The 23,963-nt window shown below is 29.1% G+C and overlaps 1 protein-coding gene across 1 annotated transcript in view; it reads left to right on the top strand.

Moving 5' to 3' along the window:
• The window catches only part of LOC108686430 (protein mahjong), a 109,058-nt gene that overhangs the window by 2,201 nt on the left and 82,894 nt on the right, over positions 1–23,963 (top strand). Inside the window, exons 3-5 of the mRNA XM_018191741.1 lie at positions 747–2,123; positions 2,319–2,528; positions 3,996–4,162. Coding sequence (XP_018047230.1) covers positions 747–2,123; positions 2,319–2,528; positions 3,996–4,162 — 1,754 coding nt within the window. The remainder of the gene's footprint in view (positions 1–746; positions 2,124–2,318; positions 2,529–3,995; positions 4,163–23,963) is intronic.

Here is a 23,963-nt window from a genome sequence, read left to right as displayed (position 1 = left end):
TATATATATATATATGTTCATTTTAATGAACAAGCAAAAAATATCACTATGTTTCTGTAATAAGATAATCATATCAGTTATAAAATAAGTTATAAATTAAGTAGAATTTGCTTAAGGGGATGCTGAAATGATGATAGAATCAAATTTTGTCAGAATTGTCTATTTATTGATTGAAACATGACTTATGCATGATTTACATATATAAACGTACAATTTACAAAGTACTAACACGTTATTACATACTATTATATTAATATTATATGTACACATGCATAGATCTTTTTACATATTAATTTTTTTCATATTTGATTTTTATATCTAATTTTAAAAACTGTTATTTCTTCATATAATTCATAAGTCAGACTACTCTCAATTTATAAATATAAAACTTTACAAACTTTACAAACCATAAAACTTTAAATAATGCAAATTTTGTCACGAGTTCAGAGACCTAAATATTAAAAACTAATAAATGCTGAAAAGATCTAAATTAAAAAATTTTTTTTTTTGTTTTTTATATAGAATCGCCCGATTTGATACATTAGTCCATATTTAATATACATATTACAAAAATTTGTTAATTTGTAAAAGCAATGAGATAAATAGGGTATAAGAAAATTACGTCAATAATAACAGATGAGTTCAACATTGCCTTAATAATAACACTTTTCTATACTTTGTTTGAAATTATAATCTCATATCATTGTGTGAATCTTTTAATAATAATATAATATACTTATTTTCAGTTGATAAATGATTATTTGAGAGATACATATTGGACTCGCGCAGGAATAACTGGGAGAGACGTCAGAAAATTAAACATTGCTGCCTGTCGTCTGATGTTAGACATACTTCCAGGATTAGAAACTTCAGCAGTATTTCAGCCAGATATGGAAGGTCTTATACACAGATTATTTTCTTGGGCAGAAAAAAGCATTGAACCATTACAGAGTTATTCGACCGGTCTTTTGGCCGCTGCTATGGAAGTACAAGATATAGCTACAGGATTTAGAGATCAAAATGCTAAAATGGTACCATTAATGTTACAACGATTACATAAGTTGCAGCAAAAGGCGCACGAAGATCGTCAGCAAAAAATGCATGAGGATCATCAGAAAAATATTAGGCCATTTGCTCATTTTGGACAAGATAAAAATAGTACTGATTATATTGATAAAGATATTTCTGAAAAACGCAAAATACGAGAGAAATGGCAGAAAAATGGAATTATGAAAAATCAAGATTCACCTTCTTCCGATGATAATGATTCAATGCACAATTTCAGTGACATGCCAGCTATAAAAAGAAAGAAAAGTAACTCTAGTTGTGAAACGCCTATAAAAAATAACGAACTCTATCCTAAGATTATGTCCCCACCTCTGTCCATCCCAAAAACCGTGAACAATCATGTTAATTTGCAAGTAACACCATCCAAACAAAGTGGTTTACAGTCCACAAGGATATTGAATGTACCAGTATCCGCTAGATGCAATTTGCAAAAGTTATCCAGTCTGTCTCAAAATTCTAATATACATTTGACACTGTTAGAAGGAAATTCAAATTCTTCTTGGGCTGAGATGGAATCGTATGTCATTGGTAATGTTCAAATGTATCCTCCTACTCTTGCGACTCGACAAATGCTAATTTTACGATACTTAACACCAATGGGAGAATATCAAGAGTTCCTTGGTCATGTATTTGAACATAATGCTCTGGACTTAATATTAAAATATATAAACGTGCGAGAAACTAAGGATAGCAGACTTGCTTTTGAGGCTCTTAAGTATCTTGCATCTTTGTTATGTCACAAAAAATTCTCAATCGAATTCCTAAATGTGGGTGGTTTGCAAAGACTGTTAGATGTGCCGAGACCGAGTGTTGCAGCAACAGGTGTATCGATATGTCTCTACTATCTAGCGTACTGCGAGGATGCTATGGAACGAGTGTGTCTGTTACCGAAACACATAATATCTGACCTCGTGACTTATGCATTATGGTTATTAGAACGTAGTCATGACTCTGGACGATGTCACGCGACTATGTTCTTTGGGTTTTCTTTTCCATTCAAAGTTATATTGGAAGAGTTTGATGCACAGGACGGTTTGAGAAAATTGTTTAATGTAGTAAGGAAACATCAATATTTATGGTCACTATATAAAAATGAAAATAACTCAATATCTGTTTAACTCAATATTTGTATATTTTACTTATAAAGCATGGAAAATAGAATTTTTTTATTACGAAGAATAGATTATTAATCTCATATTAATCTCATATAAATTAAAATTATTCCTTAAATATAATTCAATTCTGTATAGATATCTACTTTGCCAATTTTAAATATTGAAGAAGAACCAACTATAAATGATGATGAAGAATGTGCATCACGACAAATTGTACGGCATGTAGCTGTTGCTTTGAAGAGATACATGGAAGCGCATTTGCATTTAAAAGCAGAACAATTACAACGTGCGGAAAATGTTAGAGTTGAACGTGATACATGGCAACCATCGTTACCACCTTATAAGGTAAGGTGTAAATAATTAAAAGTTAAAAAAGTTTTTCTCATCAGAGTAATAAAAAATATGAGTAATTTTTTATAAATTTGAAAAGAAAAACGAAAAGGCCTTGCAGCTAAAATTTTTTTATCTATATTTTATTAATATTTATTGCGATAAATTTGATCTATACTTCATAATACAATACTGAAGCAACAAATTAAAAAAAATTCTTACTCTTTTTGAGCATAATTACCGTTCATATTTGAATATCTATAAAAAAATTACATGAAAAATTCACGTTTTTATATTTTATAATTTTATAAATTGCATTAAAAATTCAATCTTTAAAAAATTGTGTTGATAGTATTTATAATATTGATTGTATTTATAATTAGAACGTCTATTTTATATTTTGACAGAGTTGGGAACTAATGAGATAATTTGTTCTAGAAATATCATGAAATTTAAGAAATATATTTTAGGACATATTTTGTATATAATTTCGTACACACAATGTTTTCCCACAACATTCATTATTCTTCCATGTAGACATCTTTTTGATATGTAAAAAAATAAATTTTTTTTAATTTCTTTATTTTTTATTTATAATATTTTTTTTTAAATCACGTTAGATCTTTGTTCAGAATGTTTGATTCTCAAGTGCTTGTAACTCTTTAAACATCGAAACATTTTAAGAACTTATTTTTATTTTATTTTATTTTATCATTTGGTTATACAAAATATGATAAAATGGTAAAATAAAAAAAATCTCTTTAATGGTTCTTTTGTTTAAATTACGTTTAACTATTTAATTAAGGGACTCCTAAAGTGAAACCCGAACTCTGACGAAATCACCAGAAATCGCTGTTTTTTCAGCGCATCGACATGTCTTTATATATTATCATACTAATATCTCACACAATCTATAATATACGCAGTCGTACGTTCATGTCAATTTTTGTATAACAAATTTGTCGCAATAAAGCGCCTAAGTCTAATTCTAAGAACTCAATGTTATTCGTTCATGCAAACTACTGTTTGTGGATTACTATTTCGTAAGTACAAGGTTGCAAAATTTTCGTATCAAGCACAATATCATGATAGCTTGGATCATGTTATACTGAGAAATGGTAAAAAATATGTTAATTTCGAAATTTTTCGTCGTTCTTAGCATAAACTCTATAGACATGTATTAATACATATACTTTAATCCTGGAAAAGGATTTTCGAATCTATGAAAGAGAAAAAAAGTATTTGTTATTATATATAAAAATTATATAATTTAGTCGGTAATACAGACGGCTTTAGGATTTCATTAAGTAATTTTATTCTGAAATATGACACATTTGCACGTGAAATTATTTGCATATAAAATTATTTGAATTAAATTTTATTGGCTATTATAAATCAATTATTATATATTTTAATATTTTTAACATATTAGATGTGTATACATATATATTTTTTTAAACGTGTTTATTTTGTATTTTGTAGGCATGCAAATTTAGCAGTGAAGAAGTTCAGGCAAAAGTGGAAATTCTTCAAGAATTAATGTCAGTTAGAGCAGTATGGCCACCAGTAGAAGAACTTTATCGTTTAGGTGGTATCACATTGCTTTTGCAAATCATAGCTTTTGCTCGCGAATGGAATTATAGTGGACGGTAAGTGGATTAAGTGAATGGATTTAGTAAAATATTATGTGTCTACGTACTAACAAAAATTCATCAAAGTTTTAATTTTCTATTTTAATCCTTTCGCAACGATAACATCGGCTGCCACTATGCTATTGCTACATGGCAACTACACGCTCGCTGTATAGGGACGCTACTGTTATGCAGGAGTACAAATTGCGTGCTGTACAGCTACATGGAACGGTTTTAAATAGCTCAGGAAAATTAATTTTTTTTTTTGCGCTTTGGAGGTAAAATTGTCAAATAAAAGATTTGTTTGCGAAAAGTTCTTCGAAATGATGTATTATACAATATATTAAAAGTCCTGACCACCAGCGAACTTGGAAAACTTACCAGTTTCAAAAAAGTGATCAAATGAATTTTCTTAAAAAATTTTCATTTTACTGAAATAAAGATCAAGATAAAAAAAAATTGATAAAATTATGAACAATTTCAAAATTATGAACAAAATTTTTTTTTTTAAGATCGTATGATCAATACTTTTCATAATAGAATATTTTAAAGAATGTTGTATTTTGGTTATTTTGAGAATGAAGTGATATTCACTTTTTTCATAAATATTTCTGATTTCTTGTATAAAATACTTCCTATGGAAATTGAAGGTTACTGAATTCCTTACAAAATCATTTTTTATTTGTCCTTGTACGACCAATAGTTTCCAAGATATGATTTTAGGATAGTTTCTCTTTATTTTTGAAAATTTTTTTTTAAGTTTTATTTAAGTATCTCGGATTCGGTTATTCCTACGTAAAAAATATTTATTATCAAATTGAAAGATTTTTTAATTCCTTACAAAATCATTTTTTATTGAATCTCGTAGAATGAAAAGTTATCGAGATATAAATAAATCTTCTTAAATTGTAATAAATTTTAATGAATAACTTGCTTGTGACTTACCATATGTATATGTAAATATATAAAAAAGTACATAAACAGTCTTAAAACTTGTGAAATTAACCTGAAAATGCTTTTTTTTAACTATTAGTATAATAGTTTCCAAGATATTGTGTTTCAAAGATATTATGGGATCCTCAATTTACATTAAAATTTGAGTTTATTTATACAGGTATGTGTAATCGAATTCGAAAAAATAATATTCGTATTTTTCTCAAAGTTTACATGTATTTATATATGATCTTAGTTGCGTACCACTTTCCAAAATTTATTTTTGGAAAAACAACTTCCAGAAAAATAGCCTTTTTAAACATTTTTTTTTAAAAACGTGTTCTCCGTTACTTTTTTATAAATATCTCAGTTTTTAAAAGACTTATGTAAAAAGTAAAATATACTAAATTAAAACTTAGAAAATGCTTCTTATAAAATGCTTTCTTTCTTCCTGTTTGTTAATTTTTGTGCAAGATACAGTTTCCAGATAACACAGAGAATTCAAAAAGAATTCTTTTTTCATTCCCGACTTACGACATGAATTCTTTTTCCATCCCATTTCTGTTTTGAAAATATTCTTAAGGATCCCAAAAGATTTCATTTTTCTGTTATCAATTGCGAATTCTTTTTCGGATTCAAAAGGTACCCCTTTTTTTTTTAGTCTAATTCCCAATGAAATCGAAATAATTTTTACATAGTATTTTAATGGAGTTCTAAAGCTATTCATTTTATGCTCTTTCTGGAATTCAAAAATTAAATAGATTTATTTGATTATTGGAATGCTCTGAAATATTAAATAAAAAATTAAAATATATTTTGTGACAAAAATGTAACAAAAAAAATATTTTAAAATATGAATATTGTATATAAATCAAAGTAAAATTCCCTGTATTAAAATTAATTTAAAAAAAAAAACAAGTAAAATAGGGCAATTAGGAATCGGCATTATAATTGATGTGCTTAAGTAACCGAGCTTAGTGTCTTGAAATATTTTTGAAATATTAGTGAATATATGTATACGGATACGTAAAAATTAAAAATGGCTGATCCAAAATAGTAAAAAAAAAATTGATTCGAAAACAATTGATAATCAGCAAATCAATATGTTTCTAAGATTTCCAGAATTTTTTTGAACTTCGAAAGATTTCGAATTTTTCTTACTATTTTGAATCAGCCATTTTTCATTTTTTACATTTGACCCTAAAAATCTTAATCCTCAGTATACACATCAAAATAACAAAACCAATTTTAAACGTTGCACGTTTTTTTCCGATCCCTTTTTACTTATTGCAAAATATCTTTTATGCTACGATTTTTTTCAACTTTCTTGCCCAAAAATTTTTTTCTTTTTCAGTTTTTAAATGATCAATTTAAAAAAAAATTAAAATACATTACACCCCGAGATAAGCAAAAGAAAATGTCGGGTTAGAATTATTCGTTGTGTATGCACAGAGATTTTTTTGGATTGTGTACGGAGAGTTAATGTTCACATTTTCATAATTAAGGTATAAGAATAAAAAAAGGCATATATGTATATCACTTAACCTCTGTGGTACCAGCTAGTCACTATCAGAATTAACGATCTGAATAAGAGCGTACTTGTATCTTCGAAACTATTAATCCTAAAAATATGAACTAATTAAAATTTCAAAGGAATATTATCCATTAAAAAGTTAAAAAGTATTGATATCCTAATTTTTCCAAATTTTTAAATTACGAATCATAATTTTCAGTTAAAAAAATCGCAGAAAATTTTCTTCAAACAATTAAATCTTGCACAAAAATTGATAGACAGAAAAGAATGAAAAGTATTTTATAGGAAGTTTTCTGAGTTTTAATTTGATATACTTTACTTTTTACACAAATCTTTTAAGAATTGAGATATTCATAAAAAAGTAATGGATAACACGGTTTTTTTAGAAAATGTTGAAAAAAGACGATTTTTCTGAAAGCTATTTTTTCAAAAATAAATTTTGGAAAGTGGTACGCAACTAGGATCTATATATATACATGTATATAAATACATGTAAACTTTGAGAAAAATACGAATATTATTTTTTCCAATTCGATTACACATCTGTCTTGATAAATAAACTCAACTATTTGAACATAAATTGAGGATCATAACATATGAAATATATCTCTAATTATTGGTCGTACGAGGTTAAAAAAAAGCATTTTCAAGCTAATTTCATAAATTTTAAAATTCTATCGCAGAAAATTTGATCATACGATTTTAAAAATAAAACAAAATTGTTATTTTATCAGCTTTCTTTTTGATAATGACTCTTATTTCGATAAAATGGATATTTTCTGAAATATTTTTGAAAAATCGCATTTTTGGTGAGTTTTTCAAGCTGAAAAGTTTTCCAAGTCCGCTGGCAATCTTTTAGTATCTTGTACGTCATTTCGAACAACTTCCCGCAAACAAATCTTTTATTTTACCTCCTAAAAATCTAATTTTTCTAGGCTAAAGCCACAATAACCACTATTAAATCACTATTAAAAACTTTGTTAATTAAAAATTTTGTTAATATATAATATGTTAAGGAAAAACATTTATTTCAAAAATTCAACTAATAAATAAAAGGTTCAATTAATTTAAAAATTAAAAATTTAAAAATTAAAAAGCAAGATAAAGGGCTATTAGCCAATGAGATCTTGAAGGCTAAAATATCAAACAATAAATTATACTCTAAAACATACAAAAGAATAATAATAAATTAAAGACTATCGAAATTTTAAAAAATTTAACAAAAATTGGGCAAATTAGAGTACGGCGCGGTACGTATTGCGCAAACAATTAAAGTTTAATTTATAAAATGGTTATTTTTTACTTACTGTTACAATACTCATATGTTTTGGCTGCATTTTAGGCCATTATAAAATACATAATATTGAATCTCTGCACACTTCCATGTAAAGGTTCTAGTCTCACTCAGTTGCACTATTCTGAATCCATCAAGGTGCAATTCCGATGATGATTGAAAGAAAATTGTAAGTGTCTATAAGGTAGTTAAAAAAATAGTAAAAAAACGTGAACTAGGACATACAAGGAGCAGAAAACTCGTCTGAAGGCAAGAGTGTGCAATACATATAAATTTACAAGTAAATTGAGATTCAAATCAAGAAAAAAATCTAGATTTTCTGTAAAAAAAACTTCTTAAAAAATGAGTTGGTAATGTAAACATATAAAAAATTAAAATTTATTTGTGCGTGCGTGCGAAGATTGTTCCTAATATAAAGATAAAATATAATAGTAAATAAAACTGTTTCTATTATGCTGAGCTCATATACATGAAATAAAGAATATCGCGTGTTGTGTTTTAAAAAATCATACTATATACCGTTTTTAATAATTTGAAATGATATAGCAGCATGAGGAGGATTTTGGGCCCCGCATGTAATGTCGCCACAGATGACAAAATAAACATAGATGAAAGAATATTTTATATGAAGTTTCATTCCAAAAAAGCCAACGAGATATCGAAAAAAATATGATTTTTTATTAGTATCTTTTTTTCTCCACTAAATTTAAACAGATCTTTAAAAAAAAGTCATGGGTATTAATAGTATAAAAAAAATTAGAGTAAACATTTTTTTCATTCTTGACTCAAAATTCTGTTTTTAAAAAATTCAAGAATTTTTAACAACGCATTTTTTATGATGTGAATGTTTGACCACTCCTAAAATAATTCAGCAGCTAAGTCTTATCACATATTATACTAGAAATTTTTCAGATTTTTAGATTTGATGAAACATCGGAAAATAACCATTTTTTGACCTAAAATATACCAGTTAACTTATTTAAAGTTTTTAAATTTAGTTAATTATACTTATCTTCGATAATGCCACATCAACAGATAATAATTTAAAACTTTAATATTATAGAGTTCGCATAGATTAAACAACGAGAATTCTATTTTTTCCTTATTTAGAAAAATTAATTTAACTGATTTCAATATTTCTTCCATTTTGGATTAAATAGATCTTATAGATAAAAAACCTGATATTTCTTGGTGTATTAAGATAAGTTTATCATGTTTATGTGCTTTTAATAAAGTTAGAAATTGGTCTTTGTTTTAAAAAAAATGAAATAAATGTTGAAATAAGTTAAATTAATTTTTCTGAAAAAATGGAATTCTCATTGTTTAATTTATGCGAAATAATACTCTGTAATATTAAAAACTCAACAATAAGAAATAAAAATAATGGCTATAATGAGAAATCAAAGATCTTTAATGTTTAAATAATTCAATCTGAATTATTATACTATATATGTACATGCATATATACCACATATGTGCGCTAAATTGGTTTTTTATAAACGCAATTAAACTACTGTAGTAATATGTTATAAATTAAATTGACAAGTAATTTTAATAATTTGACACTCAATCAGGCATTCTATTAGAAAGATGTTAATATGAAAACTGTAAATAAATTTATTGCAAAAAATATTACTTCGGTCGGAAGTTGAACCGGGATCTCTATATTTTGTATGAGCGTCCTAAGCCAAACTACCGTAGCCCTAATAATATTCTTAAATAAATTTATTTATAGTTTTTCAACAGATTAACATATTAACTTTCTAATAGGATTTTGATTGAGTGTCAAATTATTAAAATTACTTGTCAATTTAATTTGTGATATTATTACTATAGTAGTTTTATTTAATTGCGTTTATAAAAGACCAATTCGGCGCGCACAAATGTGGTATACCTACAAATGTGATATGCATATACATATATATTATAGTATATAATAATTCAGATTGAATTATTATATATAAGATTATTTAAACATTAAAGATCTTTGATTTGTCCGTTATAGCCATTTTATTTCTTATTATTGAGTTTTTATATTAATTAATTAATATCTTTCTAATAGGATTACCTAATTGAGCATCAAATTATAAAAATTGCTTGTCAATTTAATTCATGATAATACTACAGTAGTTTGTGTTTATAAATTCGAGAAACCAATTCGGCGCGCAGTTCGAATAATTATATATAATATATGCATGTACATATACAGGGTGTTCCATTTTAAATAATGTATTAAGATTTCTCAAAAACTATGGTAGATAAATATTTCAAACAGAAGTTATGATTCGGAGGGAGACATAAGAAGGTATCATTGATTTGACCTTGGGTGGTTACCAAGATCAAGGTCACATGATTTTTTTTAATGGAACAATCTATTTTCGATATATATATATCGGGTGTCTGAGATTACCCGTACATTTCTTTTATCTCGGAGAGCATTTTAGGAAAAAACTTTTCCGATAAAAGTTGTATGGTTTCGAGATGTACATAAAATGGTGTTATTTGATCTTGAATAGTCATTTGAAAGTTATATGAATCATGTTGATTTTTCCGAATGATAGACCATCCTATTTTTCATTCCATATTTTTGTAGCTTATCTCGAGAGCTTTCCAAAATACTATAATCAAATATTTTTTTATTAAGAACTTTTTAAGTTATAATGGAGGATAGAATTTGAAAATTACAGTATCGTCGGCATTAGCATTATGCAATGGATCCGACCGATGGTTAAAATCTCTTGAATGTTGTTCAGAATCCTGGATGACATTTATCAAGATCAAGGTCATTCGACATTATTGTATTTTGTAGAACTCTTCACTCAGAACAAGATCTAGTTGTAATTTTTCTGGGACCTTCTACAAGGCTAATTAAACTCTACACACGCACGCACACACACACACACACACCAACGCGCACGCGCAAACACGCTACATGCACGCACGTATCCACCGAAAACACAAATCACAGGTTCCGCAATTTTTGGCCAAGTATTTTTATGTAAATAGAGCGAACTAAACTCAGTCGAAAAACTATTTTACCATTTTTACCGATCTACTATTTTGCAATTTCGCAATAATTAACGAGATATTAATTATTAAAAATTGTCGAATATCGATCTTCAATTTTTTTACTCAAATATTGTTAACTTTACAGAAAAAACTGTGAGAGATTAAAAATGGTTTATTTTCTTCATAGAATTCTAAGAAACTTTTTCAGAATTTTTTATCAACTGTACTTATTGACAATTATTTTTACCAATATGAGAAAACGTGATATTAAAAAATTCTAGAAAAATTCTCAAAACTTTATGAGAAAAAAATAAACAATTTTTGTCTCTCGCTGTTTTTCTGTAAAGTTTATAATATTTAATAAAAAATTATTGAAAACCAATATTCAGCGATATTTAGTAAATAATATCTTGTTAACCATTGCGAAAATTGCAAAAGAGGTAGAGGACTTTTTGACTCACAATCCTGCAAGATGGTCACAAAATTCAGATTTTAATGAAACTTTATGAACTTGTTACATAAAGAGATGAATATAGAAAATATCAATTGGAAAAAATGGTTTGAAGGGGTGAAATCGCTCCTTACAGTTTTCAGCTTTTTCCGTTATATCTCGAAAACTATTCGAGATATCAAAAAATTTTTTGAAAAAGTTTTATACAAAAATTTTACAACAAAATTACCTCTATTCATTTATATCAATATTTTTAATAAACATTTTTTTTAATTAAAAATTTTTTTATTTTTTAAAAATATTGGTGTGGGTGAACAGAAGTAATTTTATTATAAAACTTTTGTGACTACAAGTTCACAAAATTTCATTAAAATCAGAATTTGACACTTCGTGAGATTCCCTTGTCAGTTTAGTCCGTCCACAAGCATTGTCGGTTGAATTTTCGAACGCGCTGTATAATATATAAATTTACTTTTACATATAAATTTACTTTTACATTTCGCAGATTTATATTAAGCAGACAGATAAGTTACACCCCGAATCATGAGAAAAATGTTGATACGAGATTCGTTAATGTTCTATTACATATTTTATTATGTAATAGAATATCAATGTTATCATTGATATTTAAGAATATTTAATATAATAAGGTTATAATTTTGATTGTGAAGTGAGTTCTATATATTCAAAGCTATACACATTTATAAATAAATTTTTTATAAATAAATTTGTGTAAAAGTTCTTAGGTATAAAATAATGTTTTATATATAATAATTTTTATATATAATAATAGCAACCGGTATAACACCGATATTATCAAAAATTTATGCGTATACCGGTATTATAAAAATTTCAATGCTAATAAATTTGAATACTAATATTTGACGTTCAATACTTTATTCGATCTCGGTTTTTCATATCGCTATTATTTTATAGAAGTATTGTTGATACTGATATATTGTTAATAATAAAAATATTTCCGTTTTAAAAATATTTCGTTTTTAGTCCCTGACTATCGAAAAATACTGATATAGATCTGATATTTTTCATATCGTTTTAAATCCCTGCCAGTAAGGTTTCCCATTCCAGCTCTAATATCCTTTTTTTTTCACTGATAATGCGAGATCGAGTATTGAAGAAGGATCACTTTGTGTCGCTTACTTGCAACTGGAGATTGTTTTTGATCTAATGCTTGCTTTAATTTGTGTAATTATTGTCGATAACGATCTGCGGTGACAATTTCTTTCGGATTTAATAATTTATAATATATAAAACTTTTCTGATCCCACCAAATACACAGCAATATCTTTGAACCATGAATATTGTGCTTGGAAGTGAATGTTGCTGGATGATTGGCTTGGATCAACCCATGATTTTTTTCGTTTGGAATTATCAAAATATATCTATTTTTTATTCCAAGTAACAATTTGATAAAATAAAATTTTTTTTTTATTTGACAATCAACGAAATGCAAACATTCAATCAATTTACAATGGCATTCCCTGATAACTGTGGAATCCATTTTCCTTCTTTATTTTTCCCATATCACAATAAATGTTTAGTAACTATTACAATTAATATTTAATTCTCTAGCAAATTCTGAAGTGGATTTTCATCAAATAATGTTTGCAAATCTGCATTTTCTAGTTTTTTATCTCGAATAATCTTTGTTCGAGATAATTTGTTAACATTGAAATCATCACTTTTGAATCGTTTGGATTCATATTCACATATCTTAATTGATGCAGCAACATTATCATAAATTTCTGTCAAAATTTTATGACCTTCAGCCACCGTTTTCTTCTGATTAAAAAACAAAAGCAACGGATGTCAAAAATATTCTTTAGAAAGCTCCATTTTTTGAATGATATAAACAATGTTACTGCATTTATTGTTGATAAATGTTGTTGATAAATTAAATATTACGGAGTAATAGTAAAGCAACAGCTGCGATTGGAATGTTTTTGACAACACTGAGTGCCATCTCTTAGTGACATCTCTTGCAAAATCCTCAAAATAACTCAAAATAACCCACTAAATTACACTTCTAAGACCCAATTGCATCAATGTCACTTTGATATAAGTGAGTGACATAAGTGAGACTTAAAACTCTGTCTGTTTCGTTTTAAAGCCAAAAAGAGACAGAGACAGAAAGAGTTTTAAGCCTTATTTAAAATCAAAATAACGTTGATGCAATTGGGCTTACAATTATATTTAAGTTAAGAATAAATTTAAAATATGTCAACTGGTATATTTTAGATCGAAAATGGGTCGAAAAAACGGTTTTTATTTATTTTTTCGACATGTTCCACCAAATTAAAAAATTTGCAAAAAATTTTGAATATAATATACGATGAGATTTAACTGCTGAATTATTTTATAAATGGTCAAACATTCAGATCATATAAAAATACGATTTAAAAAATTCTTGAATTTAAAAAAAAACAGAATTTTGAACCAAGAATGACAAAAAGATGTTTTACTCTAATTTTTTTTTATTCTTTATCCATGATTTTTTTTTAAAGATCTGTTTAGATTTAGCGGAGAAAAAAGCGGAGAAACTAATGAAAAATCACATTTTTTTCAATATCTCGAAATAGTATCGCTCTTTTGAGATGAAACTTCGTACGAAATATTCTTTTATCTGGATGTTTATTTTGCACTCCTGTTAGCAGGACTAAATGAGCAGAATTGAAAAAGATTTTTTGAACTGTTTAGTGCTTATTTTGTGCTATTTTGTGCTACAAAAACATTTTTGTACCGTATGCATTTAGAAAAAACATGGTACTGCTAACTAAAAAAAAGTTAATTACAAATATTGATTCTCAAGAACTAACTCATAATAAAAAGGCTTAAGAGTAAATTATTTTTCGCCACGAGCAGAATCAGTCGCTACTTCCGCAATAGAAGTGTTATAATTTGTGTCCAAAAAATGAAGTTTCAGATTTCGTTTGCCCCACCATTCATTCAGAAACTATCCTTGACTCCTATTATGCTCAAGAGTAAAGTACCCTGCGCCATGAGTTTCCGAAGGAAACGGGTGGGAGTGCAAAATCTGAAACTTCATATTTTGGCAGCACAAATTATATACGCTTCTATTGTGGAAGTAGTGATTGATTCTGCTCGTAGCGAAGAATACTTTGCTCTTGAGTCTTCATTTGAGTCAATTCAGTTTAGTAGAGGTTTAGTCCTTAAAGAATGGATCAATATATTAACTTTTTTGAGTACAAATTAACATAAAATCAGTACTATTCAAATCTTATTTTATTTTATTTTATTTTTTACTTGTGGTCTTACTAACTTGATGTTAAGCTAGCAGCGCTATACGTTTCTTCTAAATGCATATGGTACAAAATTGTTTTTTGTAACACAAGTTAGTACAAAATAATAACTAAATAGTTCAAAAGATCTTTTTCGAATCTCTTTTGATCTTGCTAGCTTGACAGAAGCTTTATTTTGCTTCTTGTGTCAATTGATTACATACGGGGCTTTTTTCTTTATGTTGCTATACCTTTTAATTGCGTTTTTAACATTGAAAATAACTTGATCAGGATAGAAATGTATGTTTTAGAATTATCATTATTTATTGTTTAACATTTTAGCATTAAAGACCTTGCTTGGCTCGTAGCCCTTTATTTTGTTTTTTGAATATGTATTTATTCATATTTTGATGTACAGGATGTTCGAAAATTCAACCGACAACGCTTGTGAGCAGGTAGAGCGGACTAAACTAAGTCGAAAAGTCCTTTACCATTTTGCAATTTTCGCAATAGTTAACAAGATATTATTTACCAAATATTACTGAATATTGATTTTCAATTTTTTACTCAAATACTATTAACTTTATAGAAAAACATCGAAAGACAAAAATTGTTTATTTTCTTCTTATAAAGTTTTGAGAATTTTTTTAGAATTTTTTAAAGCTCCTGATCGTGGCCTGATCGTGATATTGGAATTGTGACGTCAAAAGCGAGGAATGACACGTTAATTTATATTGCATGCTATTTTTAAATAAAAACAATTTGAATGAAACGAAATGACGAAATCGCTTTAAAACACTTGTAAAAATTAATGAAAATTATCCTTTCCTCCCGTGATAGTCAGTAAATGTTATAAAAGGCACGGAAAGTGAGTCTATATATATTCGGGCAAAAACACATGGTCCGACAGCTGTTGAAACGAGTGAAATATACGCTTTTACATATAAAATTCCAAGATAACTTTAGTTTTCATCAATAATTATGACTTTGATAAATATGAGTCACATTTTCACAATGAAACAAATAATAACGAAATGACAATATAAATTTCATCATCAAAACATCACTTTTCCACGCTTATAAGTTCAGCCATTTATCGTAACGCTGTAACACATGCAAGCATGAGCCCATATCCGTGTACTCGGCTCCGATGCGCCGAGAGTGAACGAGACAGCGAGCTCTTTCTCACACTAGTCGCTTGTTTCAAGCGATCGAAAATATTTTCTTGACAATCTCGGCTATTCGGCGATATCAATAAGGGGCGAGGGGCATTCTAAATAACATATAGGTTTTAATAAATTGTAGTAACAGTGTACCCCTCCCATTAATCTTGAATAGTATAAATCATGCCAAAACGCAACGTTTACGAGATATTTAATTGTTTACGATTTTTCATGCGCGTTATATAGTATACCTCTCCTTGATAAACTCGAGTAGCAAGAATAGTTCAGTGAAAATAGAATTTTATCGGAAAAAAAATTATAAATCAGCACAAAAGTCTTGAAAGGTCATCAGAAAAGAAATTGCGTATGTTTGAAATTCGAATTTATGAAGAAAATATGCAAAAAAAAATCAAATAGTTGCAAAAAGGATGTTTTTCGCTTACAAAACCAAAAAATATTGATTGTATGGAAAAAATTCGATATAAAAAATGTAGATATTTTGAATATAAAACCAAAAAATATTGATTGTATGGAAAAAATTCGATATAAAAAAATGTAGATATTTTGAATATCTACATTTTTTATATCAATATTTTTTGGTTTTATGAGCGAAAAACGTGCTTTTTGCAACTATTTGATTTTTTTTTGCATATTTTCTTCACAAATTCGAATTTCAAACATACGCAATTTCTTTTCTAATGACTTTTCAAGACTACAAAATGAGACGTGGAACAATAAAATCTATTAATTTAGTAGAAAAAAAAATAAAAAAAACTGAAAAAGGCCTTTTTTTCAATCGCTCTCTATTCATTGAGATTTAAATGTAAAGCTTTGAAATTCTCGTAAAATAGTGACCTGTAATGACGAACAAATCTAGCCTTGAATGAGTCTGAAATGTTCATTAGTTTTTGCAAAAAACCATTTGTTTACTAAACATCTGTCTGCGGAAAACTTAATTTCTTCATTTTTAAGCAATTTACAGGGATGATTTTTTTTCTTCAAAAGTTGCACTATCACATATACTTAATAACAAAATGATCTTTTATTAGTTAAACTATTATAAAACGATTTTATTGGGAGTACAAATAAGTTTCCGCCATTTGCAAAAGACGGCGTCACTAATAAACTGTAGTTTAAATTGTTTGATGTAAAACGACATATCGTAAGATTGAACATCCGGCAACATTATAACCTTGAAATATTAGCGATTTTGTATCAGCATATATTTTTTTTTATACGAAAATGTCGAGTTTTGAGCCGAATAAGTGTCATTTGCGGGAACTTTTGATTTACTTCTTTAATTTGAAGAAATCTGAGGCTCATAGATTGCTTGCAGAAGCATATGGTGATGCTGCCTTAAGTGAGAGAAGTTGTCGTGAGTGATATCAAAAGTTTAAAAACGGTGAATTTGACGTCGAAGACAAAGAACGTAGCGGAAGGTCGAAAGTGTACGAAGACGCGGAATTGGAAGCATTATTGGATGAAGATTCATGCCAAACGCAAAAAGAACTTGCACTTACATTAGGAGTGACTCAACAAACAATTTCATATCGTTTGAAATCATTGGGAATGATTAAATGGAATTGGATTCCATATGAACTGAAGCCGAGAAACGTTGAACGCCGATTTTTCACATGTGAAATGCTGCCAGGCATAAACGAAAGGGTTTTTTTGCATCATATAGTCACTGGTGATGAAAAATGGATCCACTACGATAACCCAAAGAAGAGAAATCATGGGGACCATACTTCAACCATACATCGACAACCAAGCCGAATATTCATGGAAAAAAACTCATGTGTATTTGGTGGGATCAGCTTGGTGTCGTGTATTATGAGTTGCTCAAACCGGACGAGACCATTACTGGGACTCTCTACCGAACACAATTGATGAGATTGAGCCGAGCACTCAAGGAAAAACGCGTCCACTACTACTCCAGGCATGACAAAATTATTCTCCTGCATGATAATGCTCGACATGTTGCGGCGCCGGTCAAAACCTACTTAGAAATGGGAAGTTCTACCCCGCCGTATTCTCCAGACATTGCTCCTTCCGATTAGTTGTTCCGATCGATGACGCATGGCCTGTCTGAGCAGCACTTCACATCATATGAAGATACCAAAAATTGTATCGATGATTGGATAGCCTCAAAAGATGAAGCGTTCTTCCGTCGCGATATTCACATGCTACCAGAAAGATGGGAAAAAGTAGTGGCTAGCGATGGTCATTACTTTGAATAAAACATTATGTACCGTTCTTTCACAATAAATGCTTAATTTTTGATAAAAAACGGCGGAAACTTATTTGTACTCCTAATAAAGTGGGTATCTTTTTCGATACAAAAAAATGGAATAATTCCGTTAACATGCATCATATCAAATAGCCATGTGAAGCATTCGACAGCTGACATTTTTCTACAAATTTAAAAAAAAAAGATTATTAGGATCCGAGATAACAATTATTTTTTAAAAAATCACTGTGACTTTAATTTTTAAGATTAAGAGTTCCGTCTGATCAATTTGTCAAGGAAGAATTGAATTTGCTATTAAAAAAAATCTCGAATTGTAATGAAATTTTTAGTTTTTTGTTTTTTGAATTTTTATTTTATTTTATTTTTTTTTTTGGTTTATTATTAAAAAATCACGTTTGAAATGCATGTCTGATTAGCAAATTTAAGTCACATTAGCTATGTTTCTTTATTTAATATGCTGTAAAAAGTGTCCAATTGGACAATTAAATATACGGAATTATCTATATAAAATTGTTTTTGTGAATTTAATTGCAGATGCAAATATGATATACGTAAATAAATAATTAATAAGTAATTTGTCAAATGTTAGCATAAATATGTTAAAGATATAATACTAATTTTCGCAAAAAAAAATAAATTAATGAAAAATGTATTTTGCAACTATATTCAAGAATTACACTAACATTTGGTAAATTATTTATTAATTATTTGTTTATATATGTCATATTTGCATCTGCAATTAAATTCACAAAAATAATTTTGTACTGATAATTCCGTACATTTAATTGTTCAATTGAACACTTTTTACATATTAAATAAAGAAACATAGCTAATATGATTTAAATTTGTTAATTAGACATGCACTTCAGACTCACCGTCTGATTTTGTATCGCCACTGTCAACGTAGAGTTTTTGACTGATTAGTCAGGAGCCTTAATACCATATTTTCTCTAATTGGTAAAAATAATTGTCAATAAGAAAATGCTGTACTAAAAAGTTTATAAAAAATTCTGAAAAAATTCTTAGAATTCTATGAAAAGAAAATAAACAATTTTTGTTTCTTGCAGTTTTTCTGTAAAGTTAATAGTATTTGAAAAAAAAATTATTGAAGACCAATATTCGGCAATTTTTAGTTAATGTCTTGTTAACACTTTAACAATCGGACTCACATATACATGAGTTCATTGAGCCAACGGTTATCGGCCGATTTCACGAATATATAAGTTCACTAAGTCAACGCTTATTGGCCGAGTTCACGTAAGTTGATTAAAGCCCATACTATAATTGCGTAAGCGTAGTTGTAAGTAGTTGTGAAATGTTGTAAAGGGAAGTTTTAACCTGCTACTCTGGTTGTAAAGCGTGTTGTAAAAGATGATTCAATTTTATCTTTCACGACTACATAAAATGTATAAAAAGAGTAAATCAATCAGAGTACTATCACGTCGTTATCATCCTTTTTGTCTCAATGTATGGAAATGAGTGCGAAGTGTTTCATCTTTTATTATGTTCATTTTATGATATATTATTGACGAGTTTATTATATTACAAATATATTGGGTGTGGGAAAAAGTTCGTGGCGTTTTTCCCGCTGATGGCATTAAATGCTCAGCAACTACTAATCGCATCGGCAACACTAGACGTTTAAAAAGTGACATTTTAACTTTTGTTTTGAGCCGAAAAAGATTGAAATCGGTGAAGTGGATCAAAAGTTATTTTATTTTGAAAATGGAAATAAATAAAGAAAAAATTCGCTATATTTTGCAATATCACTACGATAAAGGCAAGAATGCTGCATAGGCTTGTGAAAAAATTTGCACTATTTACGGTGAAGATACTCTATCAAAATCAGCAGCACGGAAATGGTTCGCTCGCTTTCGTGCTGGAAATTTCGATGTGAAAGATGAACCTCGCTCCGGTCGACCAATCACTGAAAAGTCCGATGAAATCATGATAAAAGTCGAGCGTCATAAGCATGTGAGCACTATGGAGATTGCCAGGGAACTAGGTATTGACAAAACAGTTTTACCAAAGCTGAATACAAAAAGAAGCTCGATGTTTAAGTTCCTCACGAGTTGAGTGTTAGGAACATGATAGACCGAATTAACATTTGTGATACGCTACTGAAACGGAATGAAATTGAGCCATTTCTGAAGAGAATGATAACTAGTGATGAAAAATGGATCACCTACGACAATCCAACTAGAAAAAGATCGTGGATAAAGAAAGGAGAGAAGGCGCAAGCAATCGCAAAACCTGGATTGACGAGGAAGAAGGTGATGTTGTGTGTGTGTGTGTGTGTGTGTGTGTGTGTGTGTGTGTGTGTGTGTGTGTGTGTGTGTGTGTGGTGGGACTGGAAGGAAATCGTCCTATCAAACAATTAATTCCGAACTCTACTATGAACAACTGTAGAGATTACAACAAGCAATTGAGAGGAAGCGGCCAGAATCAATCAATAGGAGAGGTGTCGGTTCTATCACGACAACGCTCGACCATACACAACTTTGATGACTCGGCTAAAATTGCGAGAGCTTGGCTGGGAAGTTTTAATGCATCCGTATAGTTCTGATATAGCAGACTATCATTTGTTTAGATCTCTGCAGAACTCTCTTAATAATAATGTAAAGCTAGCTTCAAAAGAGGCCTGTGAAAATCACTTGAAGCAATTTTTCGATCAGAAACCACAGAAGTTCGTGATAGAATTATGGCTCTGCCCCAAAAATGGCAAAATATTATAGAAAATAATGGAGCATATTTGGTTTAAATAAATTGATTTCAACACTTTAAGAAAAATACTTTAATTTTACTAAAAAATCGCCACGAACTTTTTCCCATACTCAATATTATATTACGAATATGAAACACGGAGAAAGTGTTATGAGCAATATTCAATTTAAAGATGAAAATTCGTTGAAGCTTTACTCGATTATAGATTAACACAATATTTACTGCTATTACTACTCCCATAACCTTACGCCTACGTTTACGCAATTGTAGATCGTGCTTTACACAATAGGCTCGCAAGCCGTAGGCCGTAAGGGGAAAAATCAACATTCTGTCGATATTCTCTGGCGATCTTTATATAAAACTCTGTCAATCCTGGGGCGCTTCCCACATATATATATATCATAGATTGAAAGCTGTATTTATAAACTTAAAGAAAATACCCTTAAAATATGAAAGTGACGACAAGGTATACGCTGATAAGCTATTGAATATTAGGGATCAGGCAACAGTGATGAAGAATCGATATCTTCAATTTGTAACAAAGTTTACAAAAATGCCAACGCCAGTAGTTTTATCATTATATGCCGGTGGTAAAAGCAAACTTTTTTCTGAAAAATGATCAAAGTGTTAACTATTGCGAAAATTACAAAATGATACAACATTTTTTGATTGAGTTTAGTCCGCTCTATCTGTCCACGAGCGTTGTCGGTTGAATTTCTGAACATTATAATATACAAGGTGTCTTATTTTAACTTAATATTTGTTTATACTAAGTTAACTAATATTATACTATACTAATAGTATACTAAGTAACTTTAATATTTATTTATAAAATATCTTGAAAACAATGTATTTTCGAAAAACTTATTTCAAATATAAAAGTTATAAAGTTGAAGATGACTATCAGATAAGTTATTTAAATTTTGAGTTAGGGGCCTACTTTGGATTCAATAAGACTCAGGTTAATTTTTTTCGATAAAACAATATTTTATTGTACAGATCAGATTCATCAGATTTTATTACAAAAAGTAAGGATATATTGTTCCTATACAATTTTTTTACTAAACCTCTTAATAGGTGCAGAATGGCGCCTTAAAGTTCTTATTTATTATGAAACACATTCTGGCCAATGAAGGCAAAATTTATTGGATCTAATTTTCCGGAATCCAAAATCTAAATAGCTCATTCAATGCTCCCTTCAAAACCTTACAATTTTATTTAAAATTTTTATTTTTTTTTAATTTTTTTTTATTTAGATATTTTAGCATATAAATAAAAATAGGATATTGTGTATCAAAGTATGAACAAATTAAAAAAATTTTTTTAATTATTTAATAATAAAATTTAGTACGATACACATATACAAAATAGAGATATATGCTCAGACTAACATTGCAAAGCTATCCATATAAAATGTATTCGCACAAATATTGATGGATAACTACAATATACAGCGAGTGTCGCGGGACTGGTGATTATGCTTAGTATATATCGATCGTCTGAATTGAGCGATTATTGTTGAAAGCGAAGGATTAAAATCTCATATTTTATATATAATTTATATACTTATTATACATAATTTATTTATTTATTTATTATATGGGGTGTGGACCATTTTAATTTATCCAGTTGATTGATTTTCTCAAAATCTGTAAATTTAAGATAAAAGAATTTCATAAAAAGATTTTATGGTTTCAAAGGAGAAATACGTTTGTGATTTTAGTTGACTTTGAGAAGATGTTCTTAAGATGGCTCTTTAATAAATCGAATTACCATAGAAATGTCTTTTTTTATATAATGAAGTTGAAGTACTGAAATTGACATGTGCAAAATTCTACGATAGGTTATCGATAAAATAAGAGAGAAAAAAAAATTGAAGATTTAATTTTTTATGTATGATTTAATGATAGATAAGTTCGCAGAGACTTTAACTAATTGCATATAAATCTTACCATAGATTTTTTTTAAAACCGAGATTATAATAGTTTAAAAAAATTACAATTTTAATGGTTATAAAAAGCAATAGGTCAACGGCCATTCTGGAAAGATATTTACGTGCATAAATTTGCATATAAATTTAATCTTGAAAAGATAAACATAATCTCATCTTGTTTTTATTCGATGTAGTTCTTGATTTTTCCTATCGTATGTTCTATTTTATTAAAATATACACGTAGTTTTTATCCAAATTATACAGATATTTGTAATATTGGATAGGCCCTGATGAGACACCTCAAATTTTTGGCACTTTACTAAAGAATCACTTTCAGGATGTATGGATCATTTTTACAAATATGTTGATATTGTTACGCCTGTGCGACCGATTTACGAAATCGCGAAACGACGCGTACACGCATTCCCGAATCGCCGAAATGAACAACGTATGTTAAAAAGAAGAACAAGAAGCGTTTATTATTATAGAATACAGAACAGAATACCGCGAAAGATATGAAATGAAGCAATCAAGACGAACAGCCGACAGCTTACATCCGAATCTGACGATCTTGATACCAGACAGACGAATGCCTAATCATCTCGGCAACGCATGCTACATTACGGGCATCGGCAAAACACGGGCACAAAACTGCCTCCCTTCTTTAAGATTGTCCCGACAATCATGGTTTCTTCGAGATTTTTAGTTCCGGCATCTCGAAGAGTTTCAGAGCTCTTAACCAGCTTTCTGCTCCTTACTGCGCTGCTGCTACAGTTTTTCAGAGCTCTGGTTCTCTTGGGGCTTAATTCTTTGTGCTTGAGGTTTTCTGAGTCTTCTTCCCTTCTGAACAGGACCCCTCTTCAGTTCCTCCCTGAAGGAAAATTAATTCTTTGGAGAAATGAAATCCACTTGGGCATCCTCTCATCTCGCAAAAGGAACTCTAGGATCTTCTTGCCTCTTTTTTTGAAGTCTTGAGTACTTGGTTCTTCTTTTTCGGACGGGGGGAGAGGTCCGATTGTACTGCAATACCTCTGCCCTCAGTCCCCGCCTCGGCGGGGATTTTTACCCACTATCCCGCGGAAAAACCACGGTTCAAATACCGCGGGAGAGGCGGTTTTCTTAAAAAAAAAACTCTAATTTTCTTTTGCCCGTCTCCATCGCGAAACCACTGAGATTTCTCATTTCTGAAGATCGCCGACGAACTCCTCTCGACGTAATCGACGGGTCCTCCGATCCTCTTTTTTCTGTGCCGCACAAATCCGTCTCA

Source organism: Atta colombica, unplaced genomic scaffold (assembly GCF_001594045.1).
Source record: "Atta colombica isolate Treedump-2 unplaced genomic scaffold, Acol1.0 scaffold18, whole genome shotgun sequence".
NCBI classification, from domain to species: domain Eukaryota; kingdom Metazoa; phylum Arthropoda; class Insecta; order Hymenoptera; family Formicidae; genus Atta; species Atta colombica.
Note: the sequence above shows the minus strand (reverse complement) of the source record. Positions and strands in the feature narration are given on the sequence as shown.